We start from the raw sequence: 17157 nt of genomic DNA on the forward strand, positions 1-17157 counted from the left end.
TTAATAAAAGTTTGACACAAAACTTTGGCTGGACCCAGTTATATGTGTGTGTGTACAACTACTGCAATTGCACTGTGCGTGCGCCAGAGCGAGACGAAGATTGTGGGCAGCGGGTGTGCAAGTCAAAAGAATATTTGGATTGTACTTTTGGCAGCTGTCCGCCGCCACAGAGAGACTGTGAGAGAGAAGGAGAGAGTGGTCTGAGTACTGGCGATAAAAATAGACTAAACGAACGGTCAAATTATGCTAGCAAGTTTTGCATTTTGTAAAGTTTTCGCAGTGCAAATTTGCAAACTTCCAACTTATAACTTATTTTATGGTATTAAGTTCTTACAGTGCAATGCACTGCACCGCACTGTACACTCTTCATCTCGCTCTAGCCCACTTTTTATCATTGCCAAAAACTAAATCGCATGCGGCGTTTCATTTTTTGTTTTCTTCTTTTGGTTGCCCACACAAGAAATCAATAAAACGCTACTGCTCAACACACACGCATACAGTGACAAATACAAGCTGGCATTACAACTACTACAAATGCAACTAGATACACACAGACGCAGACAGATTTACTCAACCCTTTACACCGACAGCAATAAAAACTGCAATAATATTTGTCAGTATGCATGTGAGTGTGTGTGCAAAAAAGAAACTCCACTGACGCAGCAGCCGCTGCTCCAAACGAATTGACTCTCTTTTGCGCTCGCTCTCCCATTTACACACACACACACGAGCAAACGTCCCCCAGCTGCACTCGTAAAGCGCTCTCCAACTGGTTCGCTCGCGTGCAGTCGCTGCGCTTCTGCCGCCGCGTCGTAGACGTCGACGGCGACGTCGTCGTCAGCTGCGACGGCATTCTGCGGCTGCTCTCGAAATCTAAATTTCAAGTTCGTCTCCTGCAATTTATCAGAGAGTTTTGCTGCGTTTTGCACTTTTTGGCCCAACTTCGGATTTGGTTAGCCCTCTTCATAACAGCACTTCAAAACAACTCAGCCACCGCCACCACCGACGCCGCCGCCCTCGTTTTGGCCAGCTTCGCAGTCGGTTAATTTCTGCATCTATGCTGTGGGCTCGCTTTTATGGGCAAGCGCAGAGCAGAGAATTAAAAAACGAGCGCGCGTCGCACGTCGCAACCTTCCAAAAACTCACAACTCTCGTTCTGGTTGAAAATGAAACCGGATTTCTTTTTGATTTTGTTGTTTGTGCCCTCTCGGTATTTTTGTATTCCCACCAAACCCATCAGATAAAGGGGTATTATAGCTTAGTGCTAACTGGCAATTTAAAGCTCACATCTGTCTGACCGTCTGATTAAATACCTAGAACTCAGACACTTCGAAGCTTTGGCAAAGTATTCAATCTTTCAGGAATTCATAAGAGCTCTGTAACGGGTATCTTAAAGTCGAGCACTGCCTACTTTACCTTTTTCTCCATTTTTTAGAAGTTTGTCTTGAGCCTTTTTGCCTCTTTTTCATATTTGACTGAGTTTTTGGAATGCAGTTTTATTGTATTTCACCTTATTTCAGTTTATTTTGTTCTTTGTTGCGATTTGCTTTTAAGAGTAGTTCTTTTAATTTTATTTTTTTTGTTTGGTCTGCACTCGCAGGCTTGATTCACAGAGTTTTCGTGTAGTATTTTTGCATATCCACGTAGTAGACGGGTCTTGTTTCTTTTTGTTTTCTCATTCGAAAATAAAAGAAAAGCACTTTTTAGTATAACTTTGTTTTGGTTTTTGAAATGAAACTGGTTTTCCTCTCCGCTTCGCAAGAGATTTCTTGAATGGTTCAGACAAAACAGCTGAATGGCGGCTATTTCTGGATTACTATCTAAGGGCGTTACTTTGTTCTGTTCTGTTTCGTTTGTCCTTTTGCTACGATTATCTCGGTTTAGCGTAAACGCGCCTTAAGGAATCAGATATGAATGAAAAAGCTTTTTCTATCTTTTTGTTTCCTTGTTGCTTTCATCTTTGATGCGGCCAAGCGATTTAACTGCTTGCTAACTTTATCTCTGGTTGGCCCTTTCTTTATTGGCTTTGCTACTTACTCCTCAGGGGTCCTGGAGGGTTTGTCCCCTCCTTGCAGCCTAGGGATTTTCACTTTACTCAGCTGCATTTCCTCTTAAAATGCACTTGAAGAATAACAAAAGTACAAGATACAGTTAGGAGCTTTGTAAAAAAAAGAAATAACTAAATATTTGGCTTGCATAAAGAGGAATAATTTTGATTAACTTGGGAATTGAAAGCTTATTTACAACTCAAGTACAGCGGATCATATTTAACAATATTCTTGCGACTAAAAAATTTAGTCAAGCTCAATTTATTATTATTTTTTGTTTATATTTCTTTACTGTACATCTTGACTTAACCTTAACCTTAACCTTTATATTAACCTTTATAAATTTTCTTCATTATTCAATATGCCATATGAAACACGATAAATAAATCTTTTCTATATTTTCCTATTATGGAACATGACTTGTCTTCCAACACATCCCAATTGTCAATGCTCATCCCTAAGAATTTATTTCTATAAAATTCTTAAATCCTTATTCTAGCCTCAAGCCTAAAGATTCTTTATGTTTAAGTATTTAGTAATAGTTTACAATAATCTCGACTTTAATAAAGTCAATTAGCCAATATTTTTTTTGTAAATTTTTGTATTATACACCAAGACTTTTTTTTTTTGTATGATTTCAAACGCAATCAATATTTTTAATTTAATTCTAAAGGAAGATCTGTATTATCATTTAATATTATTTAGTTTGTTGTCCCGTAATTTATTTTTCGTTGAACACCAAAGACATTGAAGCATGTTGCTGTTTATCTTTTAGCTGATCCTGCCTTGACCGCGATCCTGAGATGCGGTTGATGTCGACGCTAAAGAGCTGGAAATTAACGTCCAACTTGCGCACATTCAGAGTGACAATGATGCAATAGAGAAGCAGGAAGAGATGCTTGGCACGCAGCACATAAGAGGCGCCCATGTTACTAGGAAAGAGAGGAGCATCCCAAGCACAGTCGTAGAGAAAGTATGCTCCATCATTAGCACTATAGCCAAAAGCGAGATAATGCTGCTGGCACTCGAGGATACCCAGCTGGAAACGTGTGAAGAAATAATTGAGGGACTCAAAGAGTCCCATATTCCGAGAACTGGGTGAATTGTAAAGCTGTCCAAAGCAGTCTAGCTGACCATGAACCATGAAACGAATGTCCAGGAACTCGCAGTCCAGCGAGAGATCAGACAACTTCAAATATGAGCCATTAAATCTGCGCTGCTTAAGACTCTCCCTGTAGTATTTATCCCCATTGAGTACAATGGCATCGAGTAACTTGGGCGTCCAATCCTTGAGGTCACGAAATGCGCTCGCTGCACAACAAGCGACCACACAACAAGCCAAAGTCTGACGACCCCTCGACTGTGCCTCAAAGCAGTTGGCACTCGGGTGAAGGCCACCCCAAAGGGACCAGAGATGCTCACTGATCTCCACATCATAATTATACCACTTGCTCTCCGTCCTCAACTGTCTGATGACTCCCTCCATGTTCCGGCTGAGTCTCCGACTCCAGATCGGCAACCCAGCTGGCGGATTCAGCCAGATTCGTGTCTCGCATCGCGCTGCCAAAGGTGAATTGCGATGCACTTCCCTTAAAATACCTGCGATAATGCTCGATGCTCCGCTGCTTTGTTTGTGAAGCATCCTTTTGCACCTTTGGATACTCCTGCAGCAGAATGAACTTGCGCCTCACGGGTTGCTGCAGCGGATTTCGCTCGGTACAGTAGGCACTCGGTAACAGTTCACGCACGAAGTTGGGCGTGTATCGCGAAGACATTGCAAAGGCGGTTTTGCATTACAGAATTTTGACAAATTTCACATGGGACAAAAAAAAGGGTACGGTAAAAATTCAAATAACTGCAGAGACTAAAAATGGACTACTAAATTTAAAAAAATAAATATATTTTTAACTATTGTGTACTTAAAAATAATTTCTGAGTTTAAACATATAGGCTACTAAGAAAATAATTGTCAACTAGAAAAATAAAAGATATCTATAACTATTATAAATTTGCAAATATTATATAAATCAGAGAAATCTTCCATGAGCACAAAATCTATTCCAATTTTTTGCTCAGACACTATTGTTTTTTTAGTCATATTTATTTTTGAAATCATAAAAATTATACGTAAAATAAAAATGTAATATTCACTTACCATCCAATCCCATCATGAATGCATTTTTACAAAATATTTAAAAATTACTCATCTGCTGAATAGTACATAAATTTTGCATTCATTTATTTATTGTAATAATATTTATGCTTCTCTTTTTGGTATTTTAAAGAAAAACATAATATTAATACATCTAATTAAATAATATCCTTTCTGATAAATACTTAGTATCCATTCCAAAAACCAACGAATACTATTTAAGGAATCCTTAATCCAAAAATGAATGAATTTTCAATAAATATTTAAAAATTACTGTTCTACTTTGTATTCCAATAATCTCGCATTTATTCATTTAAAGTACAAATTCATATTTTGATTTACATTTCATTACTTATAAAGAAAAGAATTATAAAGAATTATATGCATGTTTTCCAAAACTAAGAAATTACAGAAAATTCTCTTCTGCTACATAAACTTTCATTACGATCCAATTCCATACTATTCAAGGAATCATTAAAAAAATACTTTTCTTTTTCGTAGTGCTCCATTAATATCCCATTCAAAGCCTCAACTCCCATCTTCAGAAAAAATCGCAAAGCATTTACCACATAATTTGAAATACTTGAGAATTTATTAAATAACGTTTATCGGCCATCAGTTGACAGACGATGAGACAGACACACAAATTTTGACTTGGCCACACCTTTATGGCTTTCTCAATTTCCGAGTTTGCCGTATGCAAAAAGTATTCGATATCATAACGAGGTAGCAGGGCAACAATCACAGTAATTGTGGTCCTTCGACCAAGTAAAATTACCAACTTGAAGATTTCATTTTGGAACAGCGACGAGGTGAAGAGAGAAGAGCGAAGAAGCCTACAATTTTAGCTCATTTATTGTGCACACCTCGTTTCAAAAGTTGAGAGCGAGACGCGTGAATTTCCATCTCGATTTGAGAGAGTCTCTGTCCGATTTGTTTATGCATTGATTGAAGTGTCATCATCTCTTTAAATGTCTTCTCCCTATTGATTAGCGTTCGATTATATTTTATGTAGAATTCTTGCATTTTCAAATCTAAACTGTTGATCTTGCAGGTTTCATTTTTCTTCAGAGTTTTGGAGTCTTGTCCAAACTTATTCAATGGATTCTCTCCTACATCATCTACTGCATATTCTTCATCAGAACAGATAAAACTATGCTGCTTCATATAGTAACGATGTATTTTTAGCAAATTTTTGCGAAAGTCCGTCCAATTTATATTGCCGGAATTGTTGTCCAAAGACTTGTTAAATTGTTGAATATAGCTAAGAATCTTTGGCATATCAAACGAGCCATTTTCTAAAGTATTCTTTTTATTTTCCCAGCTTAATTTTAAGCCCTTTTCTATGCGCAAATTATTTATGTCAGGCGATCTATAAATGGGACTCGATTGGTTTGCGAAATTCTCTACTGAATGTTCTACCATTTTTTCTGGAGGCATATAATCTCTTTTTATGAACGCTCCTTGATTTTCAGTATACTTTCGTATGCCTTTCTGAAAGGTTAAAAATATATATCTTATAATAATAATATTGAATTTCAGACCTACCTCGATCAGCAAGCCTTTTGTCTGAGCGTAGTTTGGATCTAATCTTAACTGTTCAGCGAATTCATTGATCGTTTGCAGTACCAATTCTTCCCTTCTTCTGCAGATATTCTGCTGACTATCCCCGATAACCTCAGTCATTTTTGGCTTATGGTAAGAAGTACTTTTTCTAATACCCCGCTGTAAATACATTTTAGTTTGAATAACTTCACATATATTAATCTTTTACCTCTGAAAGTATGCCTTTTTGCTGAACTTTCTTTGAACTGGAGATCTGTTCCATCGGCTCTTCTTCCCTGCACTGTTCTATATATTCTATTATATCACCGATATTTCTTGCATCTATAAAGGTGTGCTTCTGTTTATCCATAGTATAATAAAATGTATTACTATTTAGGTTTCAAATTGATTTTTTACTTGAATTTTATCTATTTTTTGTTTGATTAGATTGACGTGACTGACAGAAAATTTAGGGAATACATGAAAGACTTAAAATTATATGAAAATATTATTTTGTGGGCATGAAAATTAGTAAAAGTATTAGGAATATTTTTAATATTAATCGAATAGGAATAATCAGGGATGAAAAATAATAAATGTGGTTAAATTAGGACTTTAAGTTTAGGTTCTTTTTCAGCTTGCTTTGTTAATATGGATACTCTGTATATTATAGTATTATAGTATTTTCAGAAATTCGTTCACATTTAAAAGAGAATCAATTTTAACGAAAATAATAAAACAATGGTAATTTCTTCTATTGTATTCAGTATTTTTATAAAACAAAACTTTAAAAAAAAAAAACCTTTTTTTTTAAATCTAATTACAATCCCTATAGTTACTCAAAAATACTTGTTTATTTCAAAACTCTCAATCTTAATCTGAATTATTGTGTAACGAAAAAATAAAACAATGTTCATTACTTTTATTGTATTCAGTATTTTCATAAAACAAAATTTACTTTGGTTTTTTTTTTAAATCTCAATTTTTTTTTAAATTTTTTTTCGAAACTCTGCTCAATCTTTATCTGATTGTTAGATGACTGCAAACTTTTTGTATCATTTATCGGGGATACGAGAAGGTTCCGCTACAACTGTGATGGGGAGTGGTAAAAAAAAAATCAAAAAGAGAAGAGTTCGCCTCATAAGAAAAAGTGCCGCAAGCGAGTATGAATATCAATACAAGAATGAGTGTGTGTGTATTTGAGTGTGAGTGTGCGAATGGTACTGACACCAGTAAATGAGTGAAGAGTAAATGAAGTTCGCGTTGCAGCAACGCATTAGCGAAACCGATAATTTAAGGCATCGTAAACACGTCGTAAATTTTGCACAGGCAAATTTAGGCTTTAATTTTCTATAAAAGACAACGTCTTGCTTTCGTCTCGGTTGGGGCATTCCACAAAGTGCCTACCGCCCCCTTTCCCCTCTTTCCACTCTTTCTCTTCTGTCTCTCTCTCTCTCTTTCCCTACTCTGCATGCAACTGCAGCACGTAATTACAGCCCATTAATTTTTGTGTGTTGCTGTTTTTGCTGCTGCTGCTGTTGCCGCTTCTTTTGCTGCTGCCTCTTTCACTTGGCGCATGCATGATAAGTGCCACTTGCCCGGCCCACAGACTCCGCAAAGAACTCGGTAGCAGGCCAGACCCGAGATCTGCCCCTTGCCTCCTCCTCCTCTCTTCTTTTATTTCCCATTTCTTGGCTGCAACTCCATCTCCAACTCCAACTTCAGCTGCAGTTCCAACTCTTGGCTCTTTGTCGAGGTGTAACCTATATTTTTCTGTTATTTTTAATTAGAGCCTTTGTCTGCGTTCTCTGTTGTCTACTGTCTGCTGCTGCCTACCACCGTTGATTATTGTGCAGCATGTGGCAACTGCGTGAATTACACACACGTTGCGGCCCCAAATTGAGGCAGCATTGGCATTCCAGCTAGTAATTACATAACTCGCAGCTGGAACTCTGCTTCAGCTCTCTAGCTCTGGAGATTCTCCTCTATCCGTGTCTCGTGATGGGTTAATCAATTTATTTAAATGCTTAATGCTAAATGCTAATGAGCCTAATTGCATAGTATCCTGCGATTGTTATCCTCACACAACTGATGGCAGCTTAAATGCCAGCGATTCTCAGTTCTCAGTTTCTCAATGGAATGTTACAGCTATAAACAAATTAACTGAACAATTTTAGTGAGACGTCGCCTATGTCTCTAGCTCTAAGTGTGCGATTGCGTAATTATACTCTTCTCGGCAGATATACTTAGCAGTAAAATTACTTTTAAGCACATTGTTAACCAAGTGAAAAATGCGTTTGAAATACGGATCTCTCTAACACATTACATTTTAATGCAAGATCTATTAGATATGCTTAAGACATTTGGGCTTGAATTTAGAATGCTTTCTTGATGGTACACTGAGAAAAAAGACCGAGTTCTAAATTCAATAACATTCGTCCTAAAAATTCTGTTCTTGAAATAAAACCACTTAAAGAACAAAAGTAAGAATATTAGTCTAAAAAATGAAATGCTGAGCGAATTAATGAAAAATATTTAGTAAGTAAAGTGATCAACATATAACTGACTAACTGAGAGCGCTAATTAAATCTGAAAATAACAAAATAATAAATAATAAGATTTTTGGTCTTAAAAGTATAAGATTTCTTCTTCTTATTAATAGAAATTGGGGTTTATATCGTATGAAATTTTCTTGACATCAAGATGTGTTTTCTAACATTAAAATTTTCATGTTCTTGACGCACTGCTGAGATAAATATTCTTAGTATTTAGACCTAAATCTTGATTTTGGAAATTTGCTTTGTGTGTAATAAACTCATCTAAATTAAAAGTCTATTTGACATTAATTGAAATATGTTTGAAATTTAAAAAATTAAAAAAAATTTTAAAATAACAATAATTCCATCTTTAATCTTAAATCTTGATTTGGAAATTTGCTTTGTGTGTAATAAACTCATCTAAATTAAAAGTCTATTTGACATTAATTGAAATATGTTTGAAATTTAAAAAATTAAAAAAATTTTAAAATAACAATAATTCCATCTTTAATCTTACTAACAAACGGAATCATACAAAGTTATTATCAAAGTAATCAATCGCGATTTATGGAGCTCTTTACATTAAACACGCATGTCATAATTACTCATAATTATAATCATAAATTTCTCATTATAGTTCTTTGAAATGTTAGTTCCATACATTCGCATAGTAAGCTTATAAATTTTATATAAATTTGAGAAAAATCATAACTCGTCATGTGTTATATACAAAATTTAAAAAAAAAGTGAACTCTTATCGCAGCCGGTAGGATTCGAACCTACGCTCCCAGAGGGAATCTGATTTCTAGTCAGACGCCTTAACCGCTCGGCCACGACTGCTTGTTGGATGACAGCGGCACTTTAACCCAGTTGAACTGTAGAAAGAGAAACAAGCAAAATGATCGCGACGAAGCGACGAAGTGAGTGCTATAAATAGCATACGAAATTTAAAGTGGGTCACAATTGGCATTGAAATAACAAACGATAAACATAATCAAAGAAATATTCGTGTGGTGAAATAACAAGAGAAAGAGAGAGAGAGAGAGAGAGTGTGTGAGTGGGGGAGAGAATGGTGTTATATATGAATAAAAAAAGAAAAAGAGTCTGGAAAATGTTGGTGCAGAGCCAATCGGCTGCAAATCAAGGCGTCAATTAAGAGGAGAAACGCTGCCGGCCGAAGACAGCAACAAAAAGGTGGAGCCAATGCAGCAGCCACAACAGCAACAACAACGATTCACTATCAGCCACGCTCCGACTGTGATCTCGCCGAGACCGAAAGATCGAAGACCCGCGGCACTCTCTCTCTCTCTTTCTCTCTCTCTCTCTGGCTGTCGTCTCTTCATTGGCACCTGCATTTTATTTTTATTTCTTTTTATTATTATCTGACGGCGGCAAATTCGCTTTTGAAGTCGTTCAGTCAACCAAACCGCCTCCTAAGTCGCCTGCTCCTGCTGCTGCTGTTGCTGTTGCTTCAACTGCTGCCTATCCCAAGATATTGATAAAGTGTTAACGGTCTGAATTGATGGCCAGACAGCAGCAACAACAACAACAACAGCAACAGCAGCAGCCACAAGAGTCTCTCTCAGCATTTGTCGCCAATTTGATGGAGCTGCATTTCAACAGTTGTCATCGGTCACTCGAGGACCAACACAGGCTTTGATAAATCGCTGCTCGACTTGTGATCAATTGCCCGATAACCCTCCAAGTGTTGTCCGCTTTAGACAGATGATTATAATAAGACAGCAGCAGACATAGACGCAATCTGAGGAGCTCTTCGTTAGCCTGAGATTACCATCAGCTGAGCTTATGTTATAACTACTTATCTCAATTCTGCAGGAAATTGTTTAGTCTCTTATCTAACTCTATTTAATGAATGCCTTTAAGTACTTTAGCAACTAAAGATACTGCAACTATTAATAATCTTTGAAGTAAATATATTTAATGAATAAAAACTGGCCTCAGTATGTCAAAGATTTATTTCTATTAAATATAGCATGCTAAGTTTTTAACAATAATTATAATAATTATATATTTGCATGCTTATTAAGTTCAATTTCTAATAATTTCTTTGAAATTAATAATAATAGTAATAATTTTCTTGAAGCTATGGAATATTTAAAGCTAAACTCTTTTATAATTTAATGAATTGGAGAAAGAAATTCAAATTCATAAGTCACATTATTCATTTCCCATAAAAATTGTATTTTATATTAACAAAATTACACTTAATATTTCGAGATTTTTCTCTTTATTCTTTTCATTCTATATAAATATTATTGATCTTAAGGTTTGCTTATTATTTACAAATAAGGAAAGAACTTTATCAAGTCGATTAAATTATGTGTTTTATAAAAACGAAATATATTACTATAAATATAAATTTAAACTAGACACCAAATAATATCTGCGACTCTATAAAATATGAACAATTTCTGACAGTTTTTTTTAATGTACTAATGGTTCTTCTTAATATTAGTTAGCTTTTATTATAGTTATAAATTAATACAATTGATACTTAGATAATGTATTTATTATGTAGACAATAAATCCTAATGAAATCTATTAAAAAACGTTAATGATTCAGCTTAATCTTGAAGCGAGCTATTGCTAATTGGTTTGTCTGCAGCTTCCTTGATGAAGAAAGCAAAGTTCAAATCGTTAACCGTTAGTGGCAAGTGGCAAGTGGCAAGTGGCCAAAGGCATGCGGCCTGTGGCATGTGGCAGCATGAGGCAGCAAACGAACAATGATGTGGCAGAGGACCTAACCCAAATACCAACGCATTGTCGAGGCTAATGAGCTGACCACTTAATCGCCAACGCCAGAGCAGTTGAAAAGTACTCGACTCCAACTCCAACTCCAACTCTGAATCCGACTCCGAGTGCAACTTGAAGATGCAGAGGCAGAGAGAGAAACTTGAGAGATGCATTCCTGCAATTCATTGTCCATAACAAAAGTGTGCGCAACTTTAATTTAGCAACGCTATAAATCAAATCCGCAAAGCTAAATGAAGTAGTTACATGAGACTGAAGAGGGAGAGAGGGGAGAGGAGAGATGATAAAGCTAAGTAAGGGGAGGAGGGAAGGAGGAGGAGTCGCTGTTGGTAGCCGCCATTCATCATCATCGGCAGCGGGAATTCAATTCACGCCTGGACCCCAGGAATTCCTTTGACACACGCTGATCAGCTGCAGCAGGAAATCAGACAGAGACAGAGACAGAGAAAGAGAGGGAGATAATGAGAGAGAGAGAGAGAGGGAAGCATAGCTGTCTATGAATTGCATGAGGCGATAATTAGCGCGCAATTGTCGTCGTCATGATCATCATCATCGTCTTCTCACCTAGACTCGACTCTGCTCCATTCTCCACTCCCCATTCTCAAGCCCTTCCCCTTCCCCTCCCATCTCTCATGCTCTTTGCGCGGCCTTTTTGCTCAGTCTGCTTTGTATCCAGTTGAACGTGACGAGCACTTCAATTGCAGTCAATCAATGACGCAGCTCAAAACGTGGCCTCTTGATCACCAGCGATCACCTGCCTCTGACGCCTCATCTTTCCTTCCTTCTTGCTCTATTCTCGCCTAGAACTTCGACTGACAGACTGTAGACAATTGTTGGCTGATTATAGGCGCGCCCAATTCTGATTACTCGCATATTTAATGCCTTGATTTTCGCTAACAAATCCGCTTCAAGCGCATTGCAATTGCAATCGCCGTCTTAAAGGAAGTTAGCCAGCAGACTTAAAGCTTCTGAGCGGAAGATTTGGTGTTGGAAAGTTGATTTTTTAAAGGGTCGAAGAACTTTTTGTACACACTATAGAGTAGAATTAAAGATTAGTATTTAATTTAAAAATGTTTGAAGTTTATTATTGTAGCTTATAAGTTAACTAATCTCGAATCACTCTGAACTTAACTATTAAGATTACAATAAAATATTATAAGCCCTTAATTCAAAATATGAAAAGGCTGGAAAACTAACAATTAATAAATTATTATAATAACAGCTTTAACAATCGAAGATCTAATTTTCAAGAAAATGTATGCTATGAGCTGCTAAGCTCCTTAAAGCTAAAGATTCTTTAAGTCATCAAACATATAACATAACATAGAACAGACACTTAAATAAATCTATATTGAAATTCTATTATACTAAAAAAAAACAGACTTATTCTATTAGCCCACTTAAGTCCTTACAATTAATTGACATAAACCCAACGCTAAAGCTTTTCAAAGCTCCTTAAAGCCATCAACACAAAGCTTCCAAATCATTTCCATTCATAGTCATAAAGCTCTTTAAAGATAACACAAAAAAACTTGACCGTCTAGGTATACAATTCAAATTTATTTAAGCATCTTAAAGCCAACAAACAGAAAGCTAAAAAACTTTTACATCTTTTATCAGATGTATCCCGCGTCAGTTGCATAAATCAATCACAAAAAAGTGCAGCGCGTTCTGTTGCAAGTTGACAAGTCTTTACGTAAGCGCAGACTTATCCAACTTTTACTGATTACTTATCGGTGTTTCTTCTTTAGACCGACTGAGTGTAATCTCGAATGTTGAATCTAGCGTCAATCAGGCTTTCAAGCAGACTTCAAGCAGACTTCAAGCAATCGTCAAGCAGCCAAGCAACTAATCCAAATCACTGACAAATCATGTCAAAGAGAATTTCGCACTGTGGCATCAGTCGAATGACACGAGTCGATAAGTCTAGCCTCGAGGATCGTTTGAGACTGAGTGTGAGTGTATTCATGAGTGTCTGTGGTGAGAGGCACAACATAAATGGCCTGGTGTTAGGTGTCTGTTATAGGCACTGACAACTGTCAATGATAAGACCACACACTGCAACTGAGCGGCGTTTGGGGCATGCCACGCAGTTTTTCAATTAGCCGCAGACAAACACAAAGGGAGAGGCGGAGAGTGGCAAGAATGGAGATCAGTTTGCGTGCTCACAAACAATTTCACTGGCCAAAGAACCGAGGGGAGATTTCATAACAAGTTGCTGGAATTTGCTAGGTACATGCGATAATTGTGAAATTGCCTTGTTGCAATTGCAACTGGAATTCTGTTTTACATAATTGTATTAATAGTTGGTTGCCATCACGATATCTTCGAACCTTCCCCCTGCTACCACCTCAGTCTCTCTTTCTATCAGCTGCAGCTTGAGTCTTGCTCTTCAGACTATGCTAAACAGCTCAGCTGTCAGTTTGATTAATGCCCAACTGATGTATCTATAACCGACTACAAGGGATTTATGCAGCGGAAACTTTGAAGAACACCAGCCAGAAAGCTGGCCAAGTGCTAATGCCAAGAAATTCATCATTCTACATAGATCAGAAGAGCTTTAACTAGTTTTAAACAAATTTGAGCAACTGAATGTATAAACAAACATGAAAAGATTTACTTTTAATTAGCTTTATGTAGATACTTCAGTTGAAAATGTAAAGCTTTTTAATATATGTGAATAAAATTAAACTAGATTTGATTTATTATTTTTCTCTATTTGATATGGAAGCAAATGTTAATGTAAGGAAATGTATACTTCTAATGATTCTCAAGAGAGAATCAAGAATTTTAAACAAGAGCATGAAGCTTCACTAAATGTATAAAATTACAAAAATGTATAATACAAATGTGGTATAAAGTTTCGTTAAATTTTTAAAACAAATAATTTTAATTTCCCAGAGAGAAAAATTAGAAAAATAAGCTAGAACAAAAAGTCTATCCTCACTCATAATTATTATGAGGACATAAATAAGCTCCTAAAAGAAAATTTCCCTATAGCAAAACTCAATCTACTTCCTGACACATCCTTAGGGCATCGACTTACTAACAATAAAACTTCAAACGCCAACTATTGTATTAGAAAAATGAATCATACCGAAATACCAAGAAGTTGTCAAACTGAATATATAAAAAATAGACTCGGTCATACTCTAACAACGCACGAACATTTACTAAAGGTTAAATTTAGACTAGGTTATAAATTAATTTATAATCTAAGCCTTATAAATAAATATTCTTATTCTTTTTGTTTAGAAACTTTATTCTTATAACAAATATAAACCTTCAATCTTTATTTAAGAATAACATAATTTTCAAAAACGGTTTCATTCTTTATTTGTTACCCTAAGATTATAACAATATAGATTATTAAAAAATATTTATTAGTTTTTTCAATAGCACTTGAAATTATTTAATTGAAGATCTTTTTGAAAGATTCAACAAATTTGTCTTAAACTTCCTATGACATTTTCTTCATTTATTTAATTTTTGTATTACTCAAATATATGAAAATGTACCAAACTAAATTTATTACGATAGAAGAAGAAGAAGACTTCAATTACCGGTCGAAACTTTTCGGTAAAGTCGCCAAGCCAAACACAGTTCTAAAGTTGTTACCTTTCTGTAGCAGCTTGAAGTTCGTGCCGTGTCAAAAGCTCATTGACACGCAGCCGTCTCTATATGAATGTGACCCCCCCACGTGTTTGTTAACCCTAATTAGCCACTTGGCTGTCGCTTGTCGCCGTCGTTGTCGTTGTTGCTGTCGCTGTTGCTGGCGTTGCCTTCGCCGTTGTTCCTGCCCATGGCCCTGGCGTGACACGTGTCTCTCGTGTTAACTCAAGTGTTGCCAGCGACTGCGGCTTTTTGGTTTGTCATTCGCTTGCTTCACTTGTAGCTTTGTTATTTGAGCCACCAAGGAACCACCCAACCACCTAAGCAACCCAATCCAACCCAGCCCAACCCAAGCCAACCCAATCCAAGCCCAACGCAACCAAGCATTCAGCTTAGCCCGTGTGTCAAGGGTCTCCTCTCTCTCCTCTCCCTCTCCTTTTCCTCTCCACTCCTCTCTCTCCTCTTCGCTGACATTTCTTGTTTCCGGTTTACTGCATTTCGTCATCGACTCAGCCTCATCGTCAACCTCTTTTTGCTGTTGCACTTTTCTTAATTAAAGAGCACATTCGAGTTGGATGTTGCTCTTGTTGTTGTTGCTGTTGTTGTTGCCCTGTTAGTTGCCTCCAGCCTACGATTCAGCACTTGGTCACTTTGTCGCCTAATCAACGAGCCCCACCACAGCCTATCAAGTGGCTCTTAGCTAGCTCAAAGCTCAGCGGAAGAGGAGGAGGAGGAGGGAGAAGGAGGCACACGTGCTCAGCTGGCATTGACATTGAAATCTAAGATCTTTATGTACTTCCGTGAGAGAAATGTCTAAGGTTCACAAAGTTTATTCCATTTAGCATCGTTTAATATTTCATTTCAATTTGATTTTACTTTGAAATGTGTTAAGTTAATTTTAAGATTAAAATAAAAACAACCAAGAAAGCTACAGTCGAATGTGCTCGACTATATTTATTATCTCGTCTGTTGATCAGGAATAAATTTCATAAAAGCACAAAGTAATAAACCCTTCTACCCTTTGAAGAATTGTACTTTACAACTCTTTTAGTAAGTCGTATTGAAAATAATTAAATAATTTCATAGTAGTTAAATCATTATCATTTGTATTTATAATGGAAAAATAATAAAATATATTTTAAAAATAATATATATGTTAGCTTTAATTTTATTAAGTTCTAGATTTAGATCTTTAAGATTCGAGAGATTTATGTAACGTATTTGAAAGATGCCGAATATCTAGAGTAAATTGAATAAATCTTTGCAAGCCAAATATTACTTAAAAAAAAACTTAATAGAATATTTTCATTTTTTTTAAATAAAACTTTCTTAGTTTTAAAGCTTATTTTGTAAATTTTAATTCAATCATTATTTTTAATCGAAATTTCTTACATTATTTGTATTCAATTTTCAAAATATTAGAATACTTTATATTTCTTTCAAATTTCACAACTTTTGCCACATGAAACCTAATTAATTTTATATAAATACTCAACTGAAATCGACATTTTTGCACGACAAACTAATTTCGGCAATACTAATTGTTGCAATTTCCAAATATTTACGTATACTTAATATAAGTGGAAGACCTCTTGTTTTATGTACATTTTTGCTTGCCTTGCAGTTAAGAGCATTTGGAGAGTTCAATCGTGAGAAAATCAGCCCACGACTTTCCACGACGATAGCGACGACGACTTCGACGAAGGCGAAAAGCCAAAAAGAAATTTCTCTCGAACTTTAAATGCCTTGTTTAGTTTTCACCCGAATTGGATTGGCGGGTTCATGACACCACGTGGGCAACAATAACAACAACATCAACGGCAACACACACAACATTTTGGCGACAAACGACAAGTTGTTGTTGTTGTTGTTTTTAGTTGCAATTGCAGTTGTTGCTGTTGCTGGCTGTTGATTGCCCGCAACAACATGCAACAAATCAGGCAACAGGTTGTCGCCATCCTCGTTGTTGTTCCGCCAGATATCAAATTTCAACTCCGGACAGGCGACTCCACATCGAATTGCTACTTTTGGACAGCTGGGCAACATTGTAGAAAAAGAAAAGGCGAAGAGGAGGAGGAGGAAGAAGGGGAGCTGCAACACCATTTGGTTGGCCAAAGCTGCAAAACTGCAAACAGCAAACAGAAATTGTTTCAAGGTTAGTTAAATGCAAACTCCAAACTCAAACTCGTAACTCACATGACGCGCCAGGAATTGGAAGTTTCTTTTTTATTTTTCCTCTTTCTTTTTCTTCACTGTTGACTCTTTTTTTTGCTTTTTTTTTTTTATCAGCTCTCAAAAGCGAAACTCATTTAAGCAAATAAAAGCTGAATGCGGTTTCGACTTCGAAGCACGCAAACACAACATTTTTTTCAACATTTTTTATTCCTTTTAACTCTGGTTGATACAGGGTATATTATTTTTAAGGTATGTTGACTTCGGCTATAAGGTTGTGATTTTTTAGGAGTAAAGCTATTTCATATAATACTTATTA

At 36.2% G+C, this 17157-nt stretch overlaps 2 protein-coding genes and 1 non-coding gene across 4 annotated transcripts; all 3 read right to left on the bottom strand.

The window, feature by feature from the left end:
• Window positions 1–2686: 2686 nt before the first annotated feature.
• Window positions 2687–3974, bottom strand: LOC132792885 (uncharacterized). Its single transcript, XM_060802410.1, has one exon. The coding sequence runs from the start codon at window positions 3688–3690 to the stop codon at window positions 2770–2772; it is 921 nt and encodes a 306-aa protein (XP_060658393.1). The 5' UTR covers window positions 3691–3974; the 3' UTR covers window positions 2687–2769.
• A 796-nt stretch (window positions 3975–4770) lies between these two features.
• LOC132793032 (uncharacterized) lies at window positions 4771–6215 on the bottom strand. 2 transcript variants are annotated; one of them, XM_060802625.1, is made up of 3 exons: window positions 5975–6211; window positions 5749–5925; window positions 4771–5694 (listed from the first exon to the last, which is right to left on the bottom strand). In XM_060802625.1, exons 1-3 carry the CDS (start codon window positions 6113–6115, stop codon window positions 5050–5052), a joined length of 963 nt encoding a protein of 320 aa, XP_060658608.1. In that variant the 5' UTR covers window positions 6116–6211; the 3' UTR covers window positions 4771–5049. The 2 variants fall into 2 exon arrangements, with proteins under 2 accessions (XP_060658608.1, XP_060658609.1); XM_060802626.1 differs by having other exon boundaries at window positions 5605–5690; window positions 5975–6215.
• A 2825-nt stretch (window positions 6216–9040) lies between these two features.
• Trnas-aga (transfer RNA serine (anticodon AGA)) lies at window positions 9041–9122 on the bottom strand. Its single transcript has one exon. It is a non-coding gene; the product is annotated as a tRNA-Ser (tRNA).
• Window positions 9123–17157: the final 8035 nt, after the last annotated feature.

This window comes from Drosophila nasuta, chromosome 3, assembly GCF_023558535.2.
Source record: "Drosophila nasuta strain 15112-1781.00 chromosome 3, ASM2355853v1, whole genome shotgun sequence".
NCBI lineage: Eukaryota > Metazoa > Arthropoda > Insecta > Diptera > Drosophilidae > Drosophila > Drosophila nasuta.

Excerpts from the sequence above, each read along its gene's own strand:
- LOC132792885 (XM_060802410.1), bottom strand. The coding sequence starts at position 3,690 with ATGCTTCACAAACAAAGCAGCGGAGCATCGAGCATTATCGCAGGTATT.
- LOC132793032 (XM_060802625.1), bottom strand. The coding sequence starts at position 6,115 with ATGGATAAACAGAAGCACACCTTTATAGATGCAAGAAATATCGGTGAT. Across the intron at positions 5,926-5,974 it reads AAAAAGGCATACTTTCAGAG|CGGGGTATTAGAAAAAGTAC; the intron begins GTAAAAGATTAA and ends ATGTATTTACAG. Across the intron at positions 5,695-5,748 it reads CAAAAGGCTTGCTGATCGAG|AAAGGCATACGAAAGTATAC; the intron begins GTAGGTCTGAAA and ends TTAACCTTTCAG.